Here is a 19655-nt window from a genome sequence, read left to right on the forward strand (position 1 = left end):
TGACATGCACCAAAAAACAGCCAGGACTACTGGCTTTGTCGATGGTTGTTGACGATAAATGAGAAGCAATTATGATTTTGTTGAAAATAGTTACTATTGAAAATGTTACAATTTTGAGATTGTGAGACTGTAAATTAAATAGTGCTAAGTCTTAACCTTATCAGTTGTGCTCACTCTGTTAGATATGTAGGGATATATCTACTAAGATTTTGCGTTGTGTTTGCATCACAAAAGTGATGCAAATAGACGCAAAATATTATTTTCCAATTTTGCTAAAGCATATCTAGAAAAAAAAAATTGACCGGGGTTTGCTTTGCATCTTTGAAACAGGCAGAAATAATGTTATTCTGCTTTATTTTCTGGTTTTACAGCACACGTACAAAGTAGGAAAAGGTTTAAAACTAGTCTAAGCATAGGATATTGTACTGGAAGAGTACCCCTTCAGTACAAAACCTATGCTAGACTCGTCCAAACACCTTTGCATTATGGTGCAAATGTGTGCATGACACTAAGCAGCCTGAGCTTGTCTTCGCAATGTAATACAAAAGCAACTTAAGCCAATTAAAATAAACAACAGTTCTCCATTTCTTTTTTTGCCATGACCATGACCCAGAAGAATGAACAATTGATAGACAGAATGCTGAACAACGTCAAACATTCATCCCAGTACAGAGATCTGTGCCTAAATTCATCGTTTTGTTTGCTCCCCATGCCATCCCAGTATGGACACAGCCATATGCAAATCAGTTTTGACTCTGCCCTAAATGGGAACAGTCCAGCCCGAACTGTCAAGCCAGGTCCACCCTGGACTGGAAACAAGCATCCTGGGACCAGCTTTGGTGGTATCACCCCCCATCAGCCATGCTAGCTTTAATTGAGTGGCGCAGTGAGCACGGGACCCACGTCTGGTTGTACCCTTCCCACTTAGGGCAACAAAAGCAAAAAGAACAAATGACGGATTGAATGCTGAACAATGTAAACATTTACCTCCAGTCACAAAGATCTGAAACCTATCCCAAGATGCTTGTTTCCGGTCCAGGGAGGACCTAGCCTGGCAGTTCCGGCTGGACTGTTCCCATGAGGAGCATGGTCAAGACTAATTTGCTTATCGCTGAGTCCAAACTGGGGTGGCGTGGTGAGCAAAAAACCGATGGAACAAACCCAGATCTTTGTGAATGGAGGTTAATGTTGGCATTGTTCAGCATTCCGTCCATCATTTGTTCTTTTTGCTTCTAACCATGACCTGGTGCATAAGGCATGGTGATAAGGATAATACTAGACTCTGTGTCAGCGTCTTTAATGAAATCTAGATTCTTGCAACATTACACTTGGAAAATCTTCATTTATGGAAAGGCTAGCATTATTCATGGTATACCAAACTGGGCTGGCTGATTGAGCAGTATTGTGAAGGCTCACCTTCCTAGAGACTATCAAAAACAACAAGAGGGAACTCTTCTTATAATCTGTGTGTCCCTCTTATTAACCTTACTTGGGGGAATCCCCTAAGGTGTTTAAAAGGCCTCTCACTCACTGGGATTCCCTGTAGCATGCTTCATCATGGAGTTCTCGTCCAGATACCTAGTATATGTGGGCGGGCTTAACCGAGTAAACCAAGGGAGCTCTTTGATTGTTAAAAGCATCCGAAAATTAAAATTGTCTAAGGTGTTCCTGAGAATATTTTTGTTACAGGTACCCTGACCAGGTTAAACCAGACAGGTCCTCCTCATGCTCCCATAATGCAAATTCACCATAAAGCTGAATCGGAAGCTTTAAGGTATGTCCCTTAGCAACTGAGCACTGGCCTAGTATGGCTTTATTGTGCTACACACCTACAGCACCAAAATGGCTTGTACCAAGGGGCACGTTACTACGAAGTAATGTACCATCTGTAACCACACTACATATTTTTAACACTGTGGCGCAGTATTATTTTTGATATTTAAAGATGCATCATGAAGTGTTTAATTGGTGCCGGTGTTAAATCCACAAACACCTCGGAGGTTGAGGGAGCCCCTAACCTGCAGGGCAGCTGAGACAACGCGGGCCAGACCAGCCTGTCATTAAAAACAAAAGAAAAAACACAGAAGTCCAGTTTCTGCAATAAAGAAGGCGTTTTAATTCCGCAATAAGTTTAAGCAGCTTGCAGTCTATCTGCTTTCCTCTTTATCTTGAAGCGTTTCTGCTCATTTGAGTCTTGGTCACAATTAAGTCAGTCACAGCCATACGGTTATCGTGCTTTAATAGCACCAGTCTATCACATGTCTTCGGTCAAAAAATGCACACAAAGGCCAATCGCGTGGGCCAAAAGGTAAAGCACAGGCACAAGCATGTGCGATTCCTAGGTCCTTTTTTAAACCCCCTACAAGAGATCTCTCACTGCGCGAGAAATGCTGCGCACTGCAACGCAGGTGCGAGACCTAAAAATGGGTGGGTACATACAGTGAGGAAGCATGTATCCTCCATGGTCAATGTGTTTCAGCCATCACACCAATGCCTCAACGGGCTAGTCGACTTTCTTCAGGACCTCGCAAGGATCTCAGTTATGTGCTCACTGCTATTCACGCACCGCAAAATGTGAAATACCTATTCACCAGAATCATATACTTCATACGTAATGATCTACTTAGTCAAGTTTTTGCATCTGCCTGTTGGTGCGAGAGACCTGACAGAAAATCAAAAGAGCTGAAATGCCATGTCTTCATGCATTCCATGACTATTTGTGTGCTCGCAAATCTGCACAACATGCAGGACAATTGTGCGATCTCTCCGTGAACTAAACACAGTGATCAATTTAACCTTGTAACCAAATTGTGCCTAGTGTGCGCACTGTGGCCCTTGACAAACTGCACATTGTCCCGATCAATACTATCCCCTGTGCAAATTGTGTTCATGCTGGTTACATTTAAAAACAATCTTTTTATTGAACGTAAAACAAGCTTCAGCTCAATATCAATTAAAAAATTACATATTAGGGCAGACGTATGATACAGGGTTCGCAGTGCTCGATATGCACCCCGTCATAAGCACCTACTATTGGATAACCTCATTCTCTTGTGATAAACCATAGCATCATTTCTCCCATGTCAATACACCACCTTCCTGACGGCCTTTATCAAAGGCCTCTATACTTGGCACAGGCACCACATATCTTTTCACCTTTACATGGGCAACCCCAGCTCTGATATATCACCCGTTGTGCCCCATAGCACCAGTCTTGGTCTTTTTTCCAGGTTGCGAGTGTGGGGGCTGCCCCTGCTCCCTATGCTCGGGCGATGTTTCTCTTGACCACTCCTCCCGCCAGGGCCAGCCACTTCTTGGCCTATTGCGGCCACGTCGTTTCACCAGTCAAACCCAAGATGAGCCACCTTCGTTCAAGCGGGACACTCTCACCCACCACTTTCATCATCACTCTGGTTATACCTTCCCAGTATGTTTGAATCCTAGGGCATGACCACAGTATATGAAAGAAAGACCATGTCTCGCCACAACCCCGTACACATTCGTCAGTCTTACAGGTGCCCATTCAGACGTAAGCTATTCGAGAGGCATAGGATCTGTGGAGAATACAGAGCTGAATCAGTCAGAACCTTGCTGTCATGCTTGGTACATTTATGCGTAATCTTTACATTTAAACGCTCCCTTCACTGCTCCATTGGGATAAAGAGGCGGGTGGACCTTGTAATCACACACTAAAAGAAACAACATTTGTGTAGCATATTCTCATAGAATCTGGTTATCATAATAATGGATGAGGATATTTCTCTGTTTTCTTTGGTTTACCAGAGCCCACCAGAGACTTCCCCACTTACTTCAGCAAAGGTACTCATCCCGGCTCAAAACGTAGTCGTTTTTGTTTCTCCCCGCATCATAGGGTGCGCTTCTGCATTGGTCTTTCTTTAAGGCCCATCACACCCGTATTGTGTGACACATCCCTGTCCTCGTGCTGGGACGTGACTTCAGCAGATAGGTAGAATGCACCAAATGTTTGTTTTCCAGTCGTTCCACATTGTTTCATGTTAAAAAAAAGTCTACATTTTTGGGGTGATTTCAATATTGAAAGGTTACTATGTTAAGGTCTAGAGCAGTGGTCTCCAAACCGGTCCTGGAGGGCCGGATCCATGCCAGATTTTTAAAATTACTACATGTATCTCAATGGGGATATTACAAAAATCTGGCATGAATCCGGCCCTCCAGGACCGGTTTGGAGACCCCTGGTCTAGAGTGTATGTTTATCATGTACAATCTTTCCTCTAGATGTCTCCTGTATTATTTCTTTTCTTAATCCGTTTTTTACATGCTTACTGGAAGCACTTATTTTTAGCCTAAAGCAGTACTGTGATTTATGTATCTGCTACTTTTGTTACTACTTCTCAGGGGCATTTTACTAGATATTTCATTCTAAGCAGATGAAACCCTTCCATAGCCAAGACGTTTTGATTTAACAAAAATTTTATGTATATTATACTTATATGAAGTGGCTTTCAGTCACCTCTCTTCATCCAAAGGTGAGTTCTTGTGTCATTCATATTTTGCTTCCGTCTACTGCAGCATATGGGGTGGGGCAATGGGTCAGGCTTCTTCAGCCACTGGCAAACTTCACTTTGAGTAACTGCATTTTGCCCTTTCACAAGGAACAAATCCGCATGCACACAAAGTATTTCCTTTCAGACTAGTAGTTTCGTTTTTACTTTATTATTCCTTTTTTTGCCTTGGTGAAGAATTTTCTACCAGATGAGTGCACTGGGCTCATTTCCCCTTTATCACTTCCTGTCTCTTGCAAATGCTTTTTAAAATTCCTTTTGCAGTGTCCTAGCTGACTGCGCAATATCAGCTCATGAGGGTGCTTTAACTTTGAACCCTGTCTGTCATTCCTTTTTTCTGTCCTTCTTTCCTTTTTTCTTTCCTCTTCTTGTTTGTATGTTTGTTTCTTTCTTTCCTTTCTATTTTTCTTTTTCTCTTTCTTCCTTTCTCTTTCTTTTGCTCTTTTATTTTCTTCTTTATTTTTCCTTCTTTCCAGAGTTTTTCGTTTTTTAAAACTTTTTCTTTGTTTCTATCCTTTTTTCTTTCTTTCTTTTTTTCATTGTTTCTTTCCTTTTTTTCTCTCTATCATGCCCAAAGGCAAGAGGCTGGCAAATAATGCCAGACCGAATGGCTTTTTAAACTCTGTGTTAGCCAAGACCTTTTTTTATTTTGCTAAACGTTTGTGCATGGCATAATTACCGAAAGAGATTTTCAATCGGACTTTGTCTATTAATCTGTGGTTGTGTCATTACATTTTTCTTCTACCCACTCCAGCATACATCAATAGGCAATGTGTCAGCCTACTTCAGCACTTGGCTGACTTCACTATGAGTTACAGCTTGCTGCACTTTCACAAGGATCACATCAAAACACAAAGTAGTTCCATTCAGTGCCAAGGAATGCTATAGCAGTGTGTCCTTTTTTATTTTTAGACTAAAACAACATTTTTGCCTATGTTCAATATTTTTTTTAAGATTGAGAAAGGCCTGGTAGCTTTCCAAACAATAAAGGTTTTCAAAAACCATGACCAGACAAAAATTGCCAAAAGGCTGACAGTCAATGCCAGACCTAATGGCTGTGCCAATGCTTGTTTCTGTTGGGGGCTATCCTTACTGGCCAGTCCGCACTGGGAGGCCAGCCACATCTAACTTACTTGAATATAACACTCATCTCCGGATCCTCTGCCAAGTGTTTGCTACATTTCTTCTCTCGTCAAATTCTGTATAGGAGCACCCTGTATCATTGATCTTGCCATTGAGTTCAGTGGCGTAGAAGTTTTGGATTTAATGGACTGTGAGAGATGCAGCAAATTTGTACTGCACACTAATGCCTTAATTGCAAGTGACTTGTTAATTCCAATCAGAATTACTGGTTCCTGCGACCATCGCAATTATAAGTTCTGAGGAAACCCTGATGAAAAGTGGTTCACCTACTTTCAAGCTGACAAAGTTTCCGGGTGGTATGCCGGGTAAAACCATGCAGAAATGTGCATACAAAAGTCCACTTTTTGACTGTTGTTCCCCCCAAAACACATATCCTTATTATGTCCCCCCACCATAAACTCCATAACAGTAATTGAGTGGCAAGATGAGATTAATAACAAATATTATTCAGAGCCACTCCTAATGAGGGTCTAAGTCACCCAGGATAAATCACTCTTAAAATGAGGTCAGGTCTGTAGCTCTCCAGAGAATGTGCTTTACTCAGAGTTTCTGTAGACGACAAGAAAGACCTGTGTGACTGATGAATGAAGGAAATTCATGTAAATGTATTCTTGCAGGAAGATCAAATGTTGAGAGTCAAAGTATCAGATTACCACTAATTATTTCTAACAATTCTCTTAATGGTGGAACACTTGAATAAAGCAAATAGTTCTTCTTACCCATAAATAGTGTGTATTTTACACAATTTTGCAAAAGCATTTTATTCAAATCTTTAGTCTAGATATAGGATTATGTTGATGATATCACGTACCTCAGCTTGAGAATGGAGATGCTTTCACATTGCTTTAGTTCCAGTCAGAATTATATTCTAATGTAATTGCCATAATTCTAATAATTTTTATTGGTTTTTTCCCCCAACAAAGTGTTCGGAAAGGTCCGTTTTCTGTTCTTTATGGTACTGCTGTGTTAAAATGTCAGCAAAATTGAGTTACTTTTTTAGTGACCTATTATTTCCTCTCACAGTCTTATTATTTCATGTAAAAACAGTTTTTGCATTAATTTGTGCCTTAAATCCCTTATTGAAGATGTATGTTTCTGCTTCTCCTAGGTCTGCTCGTTGGAACTCTTGATGTTGTGCTGGACTCCAGTGCCAGGGTTGCACCATACCGAATCCTCTACCAAACTCCAGACTCCCTTATTTACTGGATTATTGCTTGTGGTAAGAGACCAGAGCACAGTGAATTATTATAGTGTTCTCTGCCACTTGTTTCTCACTTTTTTGATGTGGTAATTGTTCTCTATCACTTCTCTTCTCCTGTTCTTCATCTGGAGCAGATATATGGGCTGCATAGGTGAAGAATATTTTCCATTTGTCAGTGGGAAAATTATTTGGAGAGTAATTTTAAATCTGTTCATGTTCACTGGGTAATTAGAACACACACACTGTTCAGAATATTACAATACCAAACATGCCCTTATATCAAAACATTGCATCATATTTTAACGTTTAGGGCTTCTTATCCTAGAGGAGGCCATAAAGTACTCCAACATATATCTGCTTCCTGGGTAATCTTTCAGACTATAAGGTTGACAATGGTGGTGTTAGACATGAATGGGAGATATTGGGTAAGGTGCTTGAGGTTTGAAGCTGTGCTCTAAACATGGGACAGCAACCTCCCTGCACTTAATCATGAGGTGTTGCAGAGTAGTATCAGAAGAGACACATTCAGGCAAGCCATTGCCTACCCTTTTATTTAGGAGTACAGTATATTATAATAAGTGTGTGTGTAAAGAGACAGGTTTCCACTTCTTTCAGGGAATAGAGATGGCTGTAAATTATTCTGAATGTAGCTGGAACACAATTTCACATAGTAGCCGTTTAAACTAAGAATACGTTTTCACCAGACCCAATTTATTTTGAAGGAGTGGATGGTCAAGACTGCTGCCAACCAAGACCAAAGAGCTTTAGTTTTTTGGTAGCTACTGAGTTTGTGTTGCAAGATGAGAGTTCCATAGTCTTGAATGGCATCATGAGCAGAGCACATTGCTTTCAAATAGAATCATCTCCCCATCTGCTGCTAGAGTAAAGTCTGATGGGCTGTAGAAATGCAAGTGACAATATCAAGATTACAGGGTTTTTCAGCAGCGGCATTCTAGATTCTCCATCTTCTATTTCACAAAAAGTCTCAACATTAACATCTCGAGTGTAATGCGACTGCGGAGCGCCCTGCATCTAAGTTAGAGAATTTTGTAGAAGGAAAAAAATAAATCACATTTCTGCATTAAAATTGTTACTCTTGTAAACATTAATGTTTTTTTGTCAAATCCCTGAAATTAACATGTTGAGGAATCTCACAGCCAAGCAATCATGACTAACCAGCCAGGACTCGAAATGACTCCTTGACCCTTTATCTCAACATTCCAGTCTCTTAGTTTCCAAAAAGCGTTATGTGGATTCTGGATTTTGCTGATCGGTGGACCTTTCCTTCACACACCACCCTGACTTTGAGGGAACCAGAAAATGACCTTGTACCCTATTGTTAAGAACACTTTATTGATTCTTTGGAGCTCTTTTCACTATTTTTTAATGCTATAACTGAGACCAGGCACACCTACTCTATCGAAAAATAATGTTCATTGTAGTTCTTCATCTGTGGAATGGGCTCAGTTCGATGTATGGTCATAGTAGCTGAGAGGGAGTTACCACCCCCTGTTACAATTTACTGACAACTGCATATATATGTCAAAGGAAAAGTATGTTGCGGGAGACAAAGGATTATCATAGTACAAATTATCTCCCCATATGTTTGTCGGAAGGGGTATCCAACACAAAACTGCTTGCCTACTACTGCAATATGTGAGATTCGAGACTCCACATAACAAAATACCTCTCTGTAGGCTTCAACACATTGTATTAACAATCCACACGTAAAGGCATATTGGCTTTAACATATGGTACCTGCAATAAATATGTGAGGCTTAGTGTTTTTGTTGTAACTTTTCATAATAATAAACAGATCACCCCTAAGACATCTGATATATATCTACCAAAGAACCATTCAGGCCCATATCCTTGGTCATTTGTGGGCCTCTTTCTCAGTGCTGCTTCTTTTAAGTTGTTTTTCAGGTCACAAACGTTCTGGCAACAGATGGCTGTATGCATACCTTGCCCCTAAATACCCAAGCATATTTTTTATAATTATTTACAAGTGGGTCTTGGAGTGAGAAGAGAATTGGAGAACCTGGCTGTACGTAATTTTGGGGCTCTTATAAATTGGGGCGGACATTTGTCAGTGCTGATCTATATCTGAAACAGGCCCTATATAGCAAAACATTCTGGACCAAGCTGGAGCCAAATATTCAGGTAATGATCATTTACATAACTCTCTGATAGAGAGTAGAGCCTTTTTTTCTGTCCTTGGCTCAGATTACAGATCCTTGGAATCTTCCCTGTGATGAAGACAAGATTGTAATCAATTCCTATGAAAAATTCTTCTTAAGTAAAAGGCTAACAGTCATTTAATATGTTCGCTTTCCAAAGATAGAAACAGGTGTCTATTACAGATGGAAAAGAGCCACACCCAAGTTTAATTCAAGGCTGAAGGCCAAAAATAACCACAAGTACCTAGAAACACCAGGGAATCTAAAATAAGAACTTGTAACATCTACTATTAGTAGTTAAACAAAGGCCCTCTGGAAAGGGTGCCTGGCAGAATGGGAGTGAGGAAGAACATTTGAGAGTCCATTTTCCAACCAAGACTTTTGAATCTCATTGTTTCTCTGGGGGTGAACGGCTTTGATTTGTTCTGCATTCCGTCCATCAATTGGACTCAATCACGACGCAAATGCATAGGGATAATGTCCTAATCATTACCGGTCTGTCGACACCAAATTCGTAATGGTACGATGATATTTTGTGACACGAGTGTTGGGCCTCGGTACCATATTATAGCAGGGTCCAGAATTTTCAGAACCACAGACCCTTCTTTTGCCCTTATATAGGCAATAACTCATGCTAATCTGAGTCCAAATCTGTATTCATGAAGTCATGGAGATGCTGCTGTAGCATCATCCAGTTGTTCAGTTCGTACCTTGACACAGGCTTCCTTACACATGATGTAGCACAGAGGCCACATAGTGCAGGAGCGCACTGCACACACAGGCAGAACAGGAACAGAATGGCTAAGATCATCCCAATGAATATCAGAATTTTCCATCCCCAGGCAGATATCAGTTCCCAGAACCACCCTAGCAAGGACCAATCTCCTTTGTCCACATGAATGGAATCAGAAATCTTGTGCAGTTTGGATATGGCCTGGTACACTGTCGGAGCATTATCAGGAATGAAAATGCAGCAACTGGATTGGATCACTCTACATACCCAGCCACGGTCTGCAAGTATGACATCTAGGGCAACCCTGTTCTGAAGAGTCATGAGTCGGTCCGACTGGAGCTCAGCAGTCAAGTTACTAAGGGCACCGGACGTCTCGGTCATGGCGGATTCAACTACCCTCGTCAATTGGCGAATGTTCCTGCTGTTCACCATTGGCCCCCAAAACGGCAGAAAACCCTTTGCGTTCTTTAAACTCCTGCTCCGCAGTGTCGTCTTTACTCACGACACCCCTAACTGTCCTTGTCCGATGGTAATCTGCCTCGGCCGTGTAAGTGGGTGGCAGCAGAAACGAGACAAAACATGTGCCCGAGAAGTCAGGGGGCAACCACGTATACGCTCTGTCGTGGCAGACGAAGTAGGTACCCTTAGCTGCTAGGAATGAAGGGGAGGTCTGAGATGAGAAAACATAAGTCTCAGTACAGACACTCTTCCCTAGCTGAGCTCTAGGGTTTTTGCCATTTCCCTGCAGACATAGGTGACCTTGGTGGGGTACTATCCAGATTGGGGAGGATTTCTTTGCTTTCTGACTCTCAGCCAAGGAAATTCCATATTGTGTTATATTCCATCTGCTGTAAGGCGTCAATTCATCTCTGGGAATCGTTTTGTATGTGTCGACATCCCTGCTCATATTTCTAATTCCCGCCACTAGTGCCTTGTGGCTTGAGTTTTTCCCTGGGACATATGGTTCGAGGGCAAACAGGAACATTGCTCGAAGTGCCCACAGAGAACCACGGTAGCCAAATGGCAGTACAAAATATGGAATACCCTTATCTGTTGTGTGTGGCATAAGTCCACATACCCAACAATTCATGGTGTTTATTACAGACTGGTGCTGGTGTAGGAGTTGGACAAATGAGTTATTTACAAATTCTAATCTTCTGGCAGACTCGTGTTCCGGCAGAGGGTGAAAAGAATGCGGGGAGACAGTAGGAGGAGGTGTGGGCTGAGTGTTGTGTACAAATGTAACTCGAAATATGAATAGAGCATAGCCAATCAAAAACGTCATTATGCTACACAACATTTAAATGCATATTATTAAAAATTGTCTTCTTGCCATCAGAGCGCATACTCTCTTTTTAAAGTTCGTAGATCTAGCAGGTCTCCCTACCCTTGGAAACTCCATCCTCTAAGTTGCTGCCCGCGGTGGGAGATTGATTCTGCTAAGAAGTGCTTCTGTTCAGTCCAGGGTAATTCCCTTAGACCAACCAGAACTGTTGACCTAACCATCTCCAGCTGCACTTCAAAGACTGTCAACCGTGACCCTAGCAGCAGAACCGGATGAATGTTCAAAAATAAAAAATGAGCAAGTTCCCTGGGTGAGAGAGCTGCACAATCAAAAAGAAAAATGTTTTGATTTGTTCATAGTCATAGGCCTCGGCCTCAAGTTATAACGGTTTCGACCAGGTGCTGTGTGATCTACAAACAGCAGTTCAGGCTCAGTAGTGTCCAATTGCATCGACGGTGGCACAGATCCTTGCAAAAGGTTATCACTCTCCTGTTCTGTAGCAGTTCCTTTCAAACGTGCATCACTGAAAGGTACAAAGCGTGGCACGGACTCCGTTTCAGAGTCAGCAATTCCCTCCTGGACCCGCCGGTCATATGGAAGGGGCAGCGGGACCCGTTTGCAATGGGCGCCGTGCACCCAATTTTTCTTGCCGTGGACACGTACTGCAGAGCGGGTAGCCAGTAGGACTTGAAAGGGTCCGGACCAACGAGGCTCCTCGTTCTTGGTTCGCTGGAAGTTTCGCACCAGGACCCAGGTGCCGGGTTCAATTGCGTGGCCTGGATCATCAGACGCTGGCGGAGAGGAACTGTGGACCGTTGTAGCACTCTACTAATCCAGCTGATTGGGGGTGATTTGCAGCATGGAACTTCTGGTGTATGCCTAGACTCTCACACACTCTCTTCATCACTCGTCCCACGAATTCACTTCCATTATCACTCCAGACCATTCTAGGCATACCAAATCTGGGGAAGAATTCCTTGACGAGGGCTTTAGCTGTGGATAAGGCAGTGTTATCCTTAAGGGGATACGCTTCCACCCACCTGGAGAAGGCGCAAACAACAACAAGCACGTATTTCAGATTGTTGTACCTCTCAATGTGGATGAAATCGAGCTGCAAAACCTCGAACGGATACGTTGGAGGCGCAAAATGACCAGCTGGAGTTGGAGTTCCCCTACCGGGATTGTACTTCAAACACACCATACAGTTCTTGACCAAATTCTCTGCACATTTTGGGATGCCACTATTCTGCCATACTGGGGCCAACAACTTACAGATTCCTTTCACACTGATGTGAGCCATCCCATGAGCCATTGTCACCACTGCAAGCACATATGCATCGGGTAACAGCCATCTCTGATGCTCTGACAATTCGACCCAACAACCATTCGCATCCAATCTACCCTTGCTTTGTCTCCATTCATTCACCTCTTTCTCAGTGGCCTTGGACTCTATAGACTTCACACTTTCAATAGTGTCCTCACACATACCCACATCAGCGATCCATCTCACAGGACCTACAACATACATTCGACTCATTGCGTTCCTTGCAGTCTCTTTCGCAACTTCATCTGAAAATGCATTCCCACGACCAACATCATCTTGAATCTTTCTGTGTGCACTGCATTTCACAATCGCAACTTGTAGTGGCAAGGTCAGTGACTCGAGAAGCTCGTTAACTAGCTGACCATGTTGTATTTTTGCACCATGCGATGTCAGGAACCCACGCTCACGCCACAATCATCCAAAACTGTGAGCCACGCCAAAGGCGTACTGGCTGTCTGTATACACATTCACTCGTTTTCCTTTTGCCAACACACACGCTCTTGTAAGTGCAATTAACTCTGCTGCTTGCGCAGAATTGTGTGGGATACGTGCAGTTTCTACAATCGTGTGCAATGTTGTCACAGCATATGCTGCAGTCGTATCACCATTTGGCAACTTGAAACATGAACCATCAACCCATAAAGCATCATTACATTCAGGAAGGGGAGTGTCCTGTAAGTCTACTCTCCCTTTTGTCTCTTCTTCTGTCCTAAAACAGCAATCCTGTTTTTCGACCTCATCTGTCTCTGCTGGAATGGGCAATAACGTGGCTGGGTTGAGTGTATCGCACCTCTTTATGTGTATGTGACTCGCTAACAGTGTCAGCTCATAACTTGACAGTCGAGCACTAGTTAAGTGCTGTGTCCTTGTTCTGTTTAGCAAAATGTCTACTGCATGTGGGACCCTAACGATCAGCTTATTATTCATTACTAACCCAGCAGACTGTTGAATACAGACAACTGCTGCAGCAGTGGCCCTCAAGCAACTTGGTAATGCCTTAGCGACAGGATCTAGAGTCGCTGAAAAGTACGAGCATGGACGCTGTTTGTCCCCAAAGGATTGTGTCAGGACTGATAATGCGCAACCTTCCTTCTCATGGACATATAATGTGAAAGGCTTACTGTAGTCGGGGTTGCCCAACACAGGAGCCGAACACAATGCATCACGCAGCTCGTGAAAACTTTTCTGACAATCTTCAGACCAAGGCACAGGATTGGCTGTATCTTTACAGGTTAATGCCAGCAAAGGTTTAGCCAACAGTGAGAAGTTCGGTATCCATTGTCTGCAATATGATGTAATGCCCAAGAAAGCACGCACTTCTCTCTGTGTCCCTGGGACACTCAATCTTGCAATTGCCTGTATTCTCTCTTGGGTCAGTTTCCTTCCCTCCTTCGATAAGATGTGACCTAAGTAGGTCACTTCTTGTCGTCAAAATTGCAATTTCGAAAGAGAGACTTTGTGCTTCATGTCACATAAATGACGCAACAACAACAAGGTGGCTTCCTTGCAAACCTCTTCAGTATCTGCAGCGACCTGCAAATCGTCTACGTACTGAATAAGAGTCGCACCATCAGGTAGAACAATCGTGTCAAGTTGTGATTTCACAGCCTGACTGAATATAGATGGACTTTCACAGTAGCCTTGAGGAGCGCGTTTGAAGCGGAAGCTTCGACCTCCTAAATTGAAGCCAAAAATATCTCTGCTCTCCTCAGCAATCGGGATGCTGAAGAAAGCGTTCTTCAAATCAATCACTGAGAACCAAGTGGCTGAAGCTGGAACCATAGTCAATAGGGCAGTAATGTCGGGAACAACTGGAAACTGTGGCACAACAATCTTGTTCACTTCTGAGATCAATCACAAATCTGTACACAGGTGGCTGTGAAGGATCAGTGCGCTTTAAAACAGGCAAAATAGGACTGTTACAAATGTTGCCTGTTGTCTCTTCAATGACATCTTTCTCAATCAGATCGTAAATGATCGCTAACAACGCCTTTTCACATTCGCTAGAGATCTTGTATTGGGGAATACGTGGCAACCTAACATTGGCTCGCAATGTTATGACATATGGCGCTATCTCCAAGAGACCCACATCATTAGAACCAGTAGCCCAAAGTATGTTCGGAAGTGATGACAATTCTGTAGGAATATTCTCCTTTGACAAATACATTGGGGAAATCACTTTCTTACCTAGGGTAAGTTGTACTCCCGAAGGAGAACAGTACAAGGTCGCATATAATCTCTTTAACAAATCCAAACCTAACAAATTTTCACCACAACCTGTTGTAAGAATGAGGGGTGCTTCTAATTCATATGGGCCAACAGAAAGGGGCATAGGACTAGAAATCGGGTTTCTAACCGGGGCGCCAGAAAAACCTACTGAAACATTCATTTCGCCAGACAAAGGTGCCCCAGGAAGTTTTGAGTGCATAATAGAACTTTTTGTAGCACCAGTATCCAGCAGAAAAGGTTCTGACACTCCTGATGTAATCACCTCAACATAAGGTCCATTCTGATCTACTGGAACTGAAACAACTCCCTCTCTTTGTCCATGGCTGTCCTAGCAATCATTACCCTCATTCTCGTTTTCTGCGCAATAGTCATCAGCATAGTACTGAGCTGACCTAGAAGACGCATTATTCTGTTGGTCAAAGCTGTTCATGGAATTCTGAGGCGGAAAAGAAGTAGTATTCTGGGGGAAATTTCCACGACCCCTACCCCTAGGAGCCTGTTGAACACCTCTACCTCTTGCACCAGAAACACCATTTAAACGTCGCAATAAAGCTGGACAACTATTCTTGAAATGACCCTCTTCCTTGCAATACGCACACTGATTGGGACCATACGGTAAACGCTGTTGAGAAGACTCATTTCTTTGTGAGTTTCTCGAATACTGCTGTGGTTGCTGATAATCGTGCTGACTAGTGGTGCGAGGCGGATAGGCTTTCTGGAGAAGGACTTTAGTTTTCAAATCTTTAGTCTTTTTGTCTGCCTTCTCTAACTCGTCTTTGCGCCTATTTTCGTAGTACTGGGCTGTGGCTAAAATCTGCGCTGACGTGGAAACAGCCCAAGCACTCTCTGAATCTTTCAATTTATTACATAGTTCAGGAAGCAGATTATGCACGAACTTGTCTACAAACAATCTTTGGCCACCCTCGGTAGCCATATCCTGACCACTATGGTCGACGAAAGTCTCTTCAAACCTCGTGAAAAAGTCAGACACATTCTCATCTTTCTTCTGCTTGCACGCAGATAACTTGTCCCAATTTACACGTAATTCAGGCATTAAAGTTTTCATATATGTGATAATTCTACCAGGAAGTTTAGCTACCAAAGGCTCAGGCTTAGAGCCACCAACTTGTCTAGCATCAGCAGTAGTGATATTAGCCCATGTGTCACCTAATTCTTGGTCATGATCTGTATGACGAATCTTACTCCATAAAGGCTGTGGAACAACGTTCCCGAACAACATGTCTACATCTGCTAAATTCATGATACATGAACTGGCAGTCTGTGATAGCTCCTTATAATATCCTGCAGGATTTTTACGAGGATCAGGTAATGTCTGCTTGAGTGCTAAAACTTCAGATCTTTTCCAGGGGACATGTACCCATACACGCTGGAAATGTGGCAGAATTGCTGGATTCGCATTTGCGTCACCTTCTTTCCAAACTGGAGGAACTTCGCTCATGGGGTACTGTCGCGCCTTTTTCCTACCTGACATGTCATCCTCATACAGTGATCTAGAGACGTTTCCCTTACTCCTATGAGATAACAACAAATCTATTGCTCGTTCAACATCGGCACCTACAATCATGCCTTCATAGAACTTGAATCGCATACGGAATAATTCCTGCATTTTGCGTTTTGGATCATTGTCTTGCAAATCTTCGCAGAGATATACACACATCTCTTCGAATACATATCTCTGAGTGGGTGCTTCCCACTGACTGAAGACTTTCATAACAGACTGAACATCATACTTTACAGTATCAGTAACCCATTTACGTGCTAACTCATTCATCACTTCTCTTTCCTGATAATCAGGCAGTTGACTACGCAACTGTCTACGTCCTTTTTTAGGGGTCGTCTTAGGCGACCCAAAGAAAGGTGAGAACAGACCAGTGACAGTACTCGCCACTCTCTGTCGAACAGAGGGAGAAGCAGGTGGAAAGGCAGAAACGTCAGAAGAGCCAGGCTGATGGAAAGCAGAAGTCGAGGCAGTGGCAGAAGTAGTATCAGGATAAACAGTTGGAGCAGTAGGCAAAGTCGTTGGAAAAGTAGATGGAGTATGTAGCAAAGGTGGCGGCCCTTGAGAGGGCTGCGCCGGAGAAGTAGGAACCAGCTGAAGAGGAGCTGGTGCTTGTGTAAGAACTGGAGTTCGTGCGCCTGGGCGCGGTACAACAAAACGCTTCGGGAGTGCAGTAGCATCTAGTGCATATGGGGGTGGTGAACTCAGTAAATTGGACATTAATGGATCCTTCTCTGATGTCCCTTTTGAACCTTGTCCTTCATGTGGCAACATTGGGTAGCATCTATCTACTGCTAACTTCTTGCTTCTGAGCATTTGTTCACTCTCTTGCTCTTCCTCATTATCCCTGTATGCAACAGCGGCTTGCACCATTGACATACCTCTTTTATTTTTCTTTGCTAATTTCATTTCTTTCTGTTTGGCTTCTTTGCGCCATAGGCGAAAAGAGTCAAACATCGCCGGCCGGGCTTTCTTCTTAAAAAGTTTAACCTCTAGATTATCTAGTATTTCTGCGTCAAAGCTACCATATTGGGGCCATTTTAAAACACCATCTTTTCTGGTGTATTTTATCCACACTTCATTATATGTGATAGGGCCTACTCCGTGCTTCACATAGAGCTCATATGTGGGAGTTCCAATCGGAGGAACCGGACACGAATCCTCTAATCGGGAGTCCTTACTACAACCAAGACAAAACAAGTTTCCAAGTCTGCTAAGACCAGGCATCTTTGCTCACTAGTCTAGCTTCAAACTTCAAAGGATTATCGAATACGATATTTTCATGAATACACGAATCCCTTGGTTTTGGCGCTTGCAAGTTCCAAACAAGGTGTATCTCAAGGATACCAAAACTAAGAATCAAACTAAGGACTGGGAGACGCTCCACTTATACTTAACTGAAGTATTGATGATCGATGATGTCACTAGAAGACTCGTCTATCGTTTCGCTCTACCAAGGATCACTGGGTCCAAAACAGGGCGATAGTCAGGGCAGCAGTCCTTCGTAGCCTTCGGGACGCGGGGAACCTCGCAGCAAAGACGTTCGCAACCACGTCGACATACAGGGGTCGCTGAAGTGGCTGGCCGTCCTCTGGAATTTTCACACCAAGCTCCTCACGAACATTATTATTATTATTATTATTATTGCGTTTCTTATATAGCGCCTGAATCGACCCCCGAAGGGGTATCTCCACGCTTGCCTTGGGAACCCCGTCCTGGCTTTTACCTGTGAGATAGCCCCTACAGGGCATCCCCAAGGTGAAAGCCAGGCATCCCGCCGCGGGGGGCCGTTGTGGAGATTAAGCAAGCTTAATGCCCAGAGTTGCAGAGTGTGAACCCATGATTAGATCAGGCACCGAAGCGAGAATTATCGAGTCCACGGACATTTGAGCTCAAGACCCTGCTGCGTCGGGAATTGAACCCTGGTCCCGGGTCTGACCTCTGCTTCAGGGTCTGCCTGCTCTAACCAGTGAGCCACACTTCTCCATCTGGCTTGGACCGTCACCGCTTGATACCGCCCCGAGTTGGGCGCCAACTGAGGTGCCGGGTTTTTAGGAACCCGGTGGTGCCAGGGGAAAACACCCAAAGACCTCTTGAGTTCTTCCTGTTCCGGACCACAGAAACACAGAGTCTTCTAGGTGAAGTCAAAGATCGAGTTTTATTGGCTGCAACCAAGTAACAAGCGTCCTAGAAGTACATCAGCACGGTTTGTAGATTCTCAGGAGACTGTTCGTTTTTACAGAACTAGCCTTCTCCTTTTATACAAAAATAACAGCTGCAGGCAAGAATTCTTTAGTTTACAATACGGTCATATACATATTTTCACAATAATGAAAAAGCGAAGTCATGATGGCAAACCCACATTTTCGTGTGTCCAGTTTGTGATGGATTACCCAGCCAGGCCCAGAACTCCCATCAGATATCGATGAAACCCCAATAAAATCGGGCACCTCCTCATCGTAAAACTGACCATAAACAAGAAACAGGGACAGGTGTATGTGTGTGGATAACATGGTTTGTATGTAGTGAATGGTTTATGGCATGTTGTGCCTTAATGCTATCTTACTCGGCCACTGGGCGAGGATCCGCCCAAACAGGTTTGGCTGGAGGCAGTGGAGTCAGCTCGGCCAGGTCATGGGGAAGTCAGCTAAGGTGGACGTGTCCTTTCAGATCAAACTCGGCCTCAATCAATTGACTATATAAGGGCAAGCCACAAGATGGATGCCGTCCACAAAATGGAATCCGAGGGTTCGAGACGGAAACCATGATTTAAGGGTGATAGCATCACTCAATCACGACGCAAATGCATAGGGATAATGTCCTAATCATTACCGGTCTGTCGACACCAAATTCGTCATGGTACGATGATATTTTGTGTCACGAGTGTTGGGCCTCGGTACCATATTATAGCAGGGTCCAGAATTTTCAGAACCACACCTCAGTTCCAAAGTTATCATGTGAAAATGTTTTTGCTGATCACTACATAGTCTCATAGGTGTAAATGATGTTTAACATACAATTTTTTCTGCCTGTGATTTCCTCATATCGGAGGAGAGGCACATAGATATCCCTCTCTCTCTGATGCTCTATCATGTTGCAGTGTACAAACATCATGTAAAAGCCCTTGTGTACATCCGTGTAGGCTTTGTCGGCTGATGAAGTATTGCGAACGTTAGGCATCAGCCACAGCACTCTTTCCAGTTTTTACTGCACCAAAATGCCGTAGTCTTGCACATCCCTGAACTATACTTTTTTAAGTCTCGGCTCATATGTTAATCTAAAGTCAATAAGTTCTGTGATGTTACTGAGGGATTTATTCATTACTTCTACAATGTCTCAGATGTTGTCATAGTGCCCCGGCCGGAAAGAAAGTTTGTATGCACTTTCCTTCTTGTGTACCGCTGTAAATCTAACATTCTCGGCCTCAAAAGTGTCCCACTTGTGCGTGTACTAAATTTGTTAGAGCAACCTCCCAGTCGCCTTGTGGATGGATTGGTTTT

General features: G+C 43.3%; 1 protein-coding gene across 1 annotated transcript in view; it reads left to right on the plus strand.

Moving 5' to 3' along the window:
• Window positions 1-19655, plus strand: part of TBC1D9 (TBC1 domain family member 9) — a 385175-nt gene that overhangs the window by 82541 nt on the left and 282979 nt on the right. Inside the window, exon 2 of the mRNA XM_086962231.1 lies at window positions 6793-6903. Coding sequence (XP_086818357.1) covers window positions 6793-6903 — 111 coding nt within the window. The remainder of the gene's footprint in view (window positions 1-6792; window positions 6904-19655) is intronic.

The sequence above is a fragment of the Lissotriton vulgaris genome, chromosome 3_1, assembly GCF_964263255.1.
Source record: "Lissotriton vulgaris chromosome 3_1, aLisVul1.2, whole genome shotgun sequence".
NCBI lineage: Eukaryota > Metazoa > Chordata > Amphibia > Caudata > Salamandridae > Lissotriton > Lissotriton vulgaris.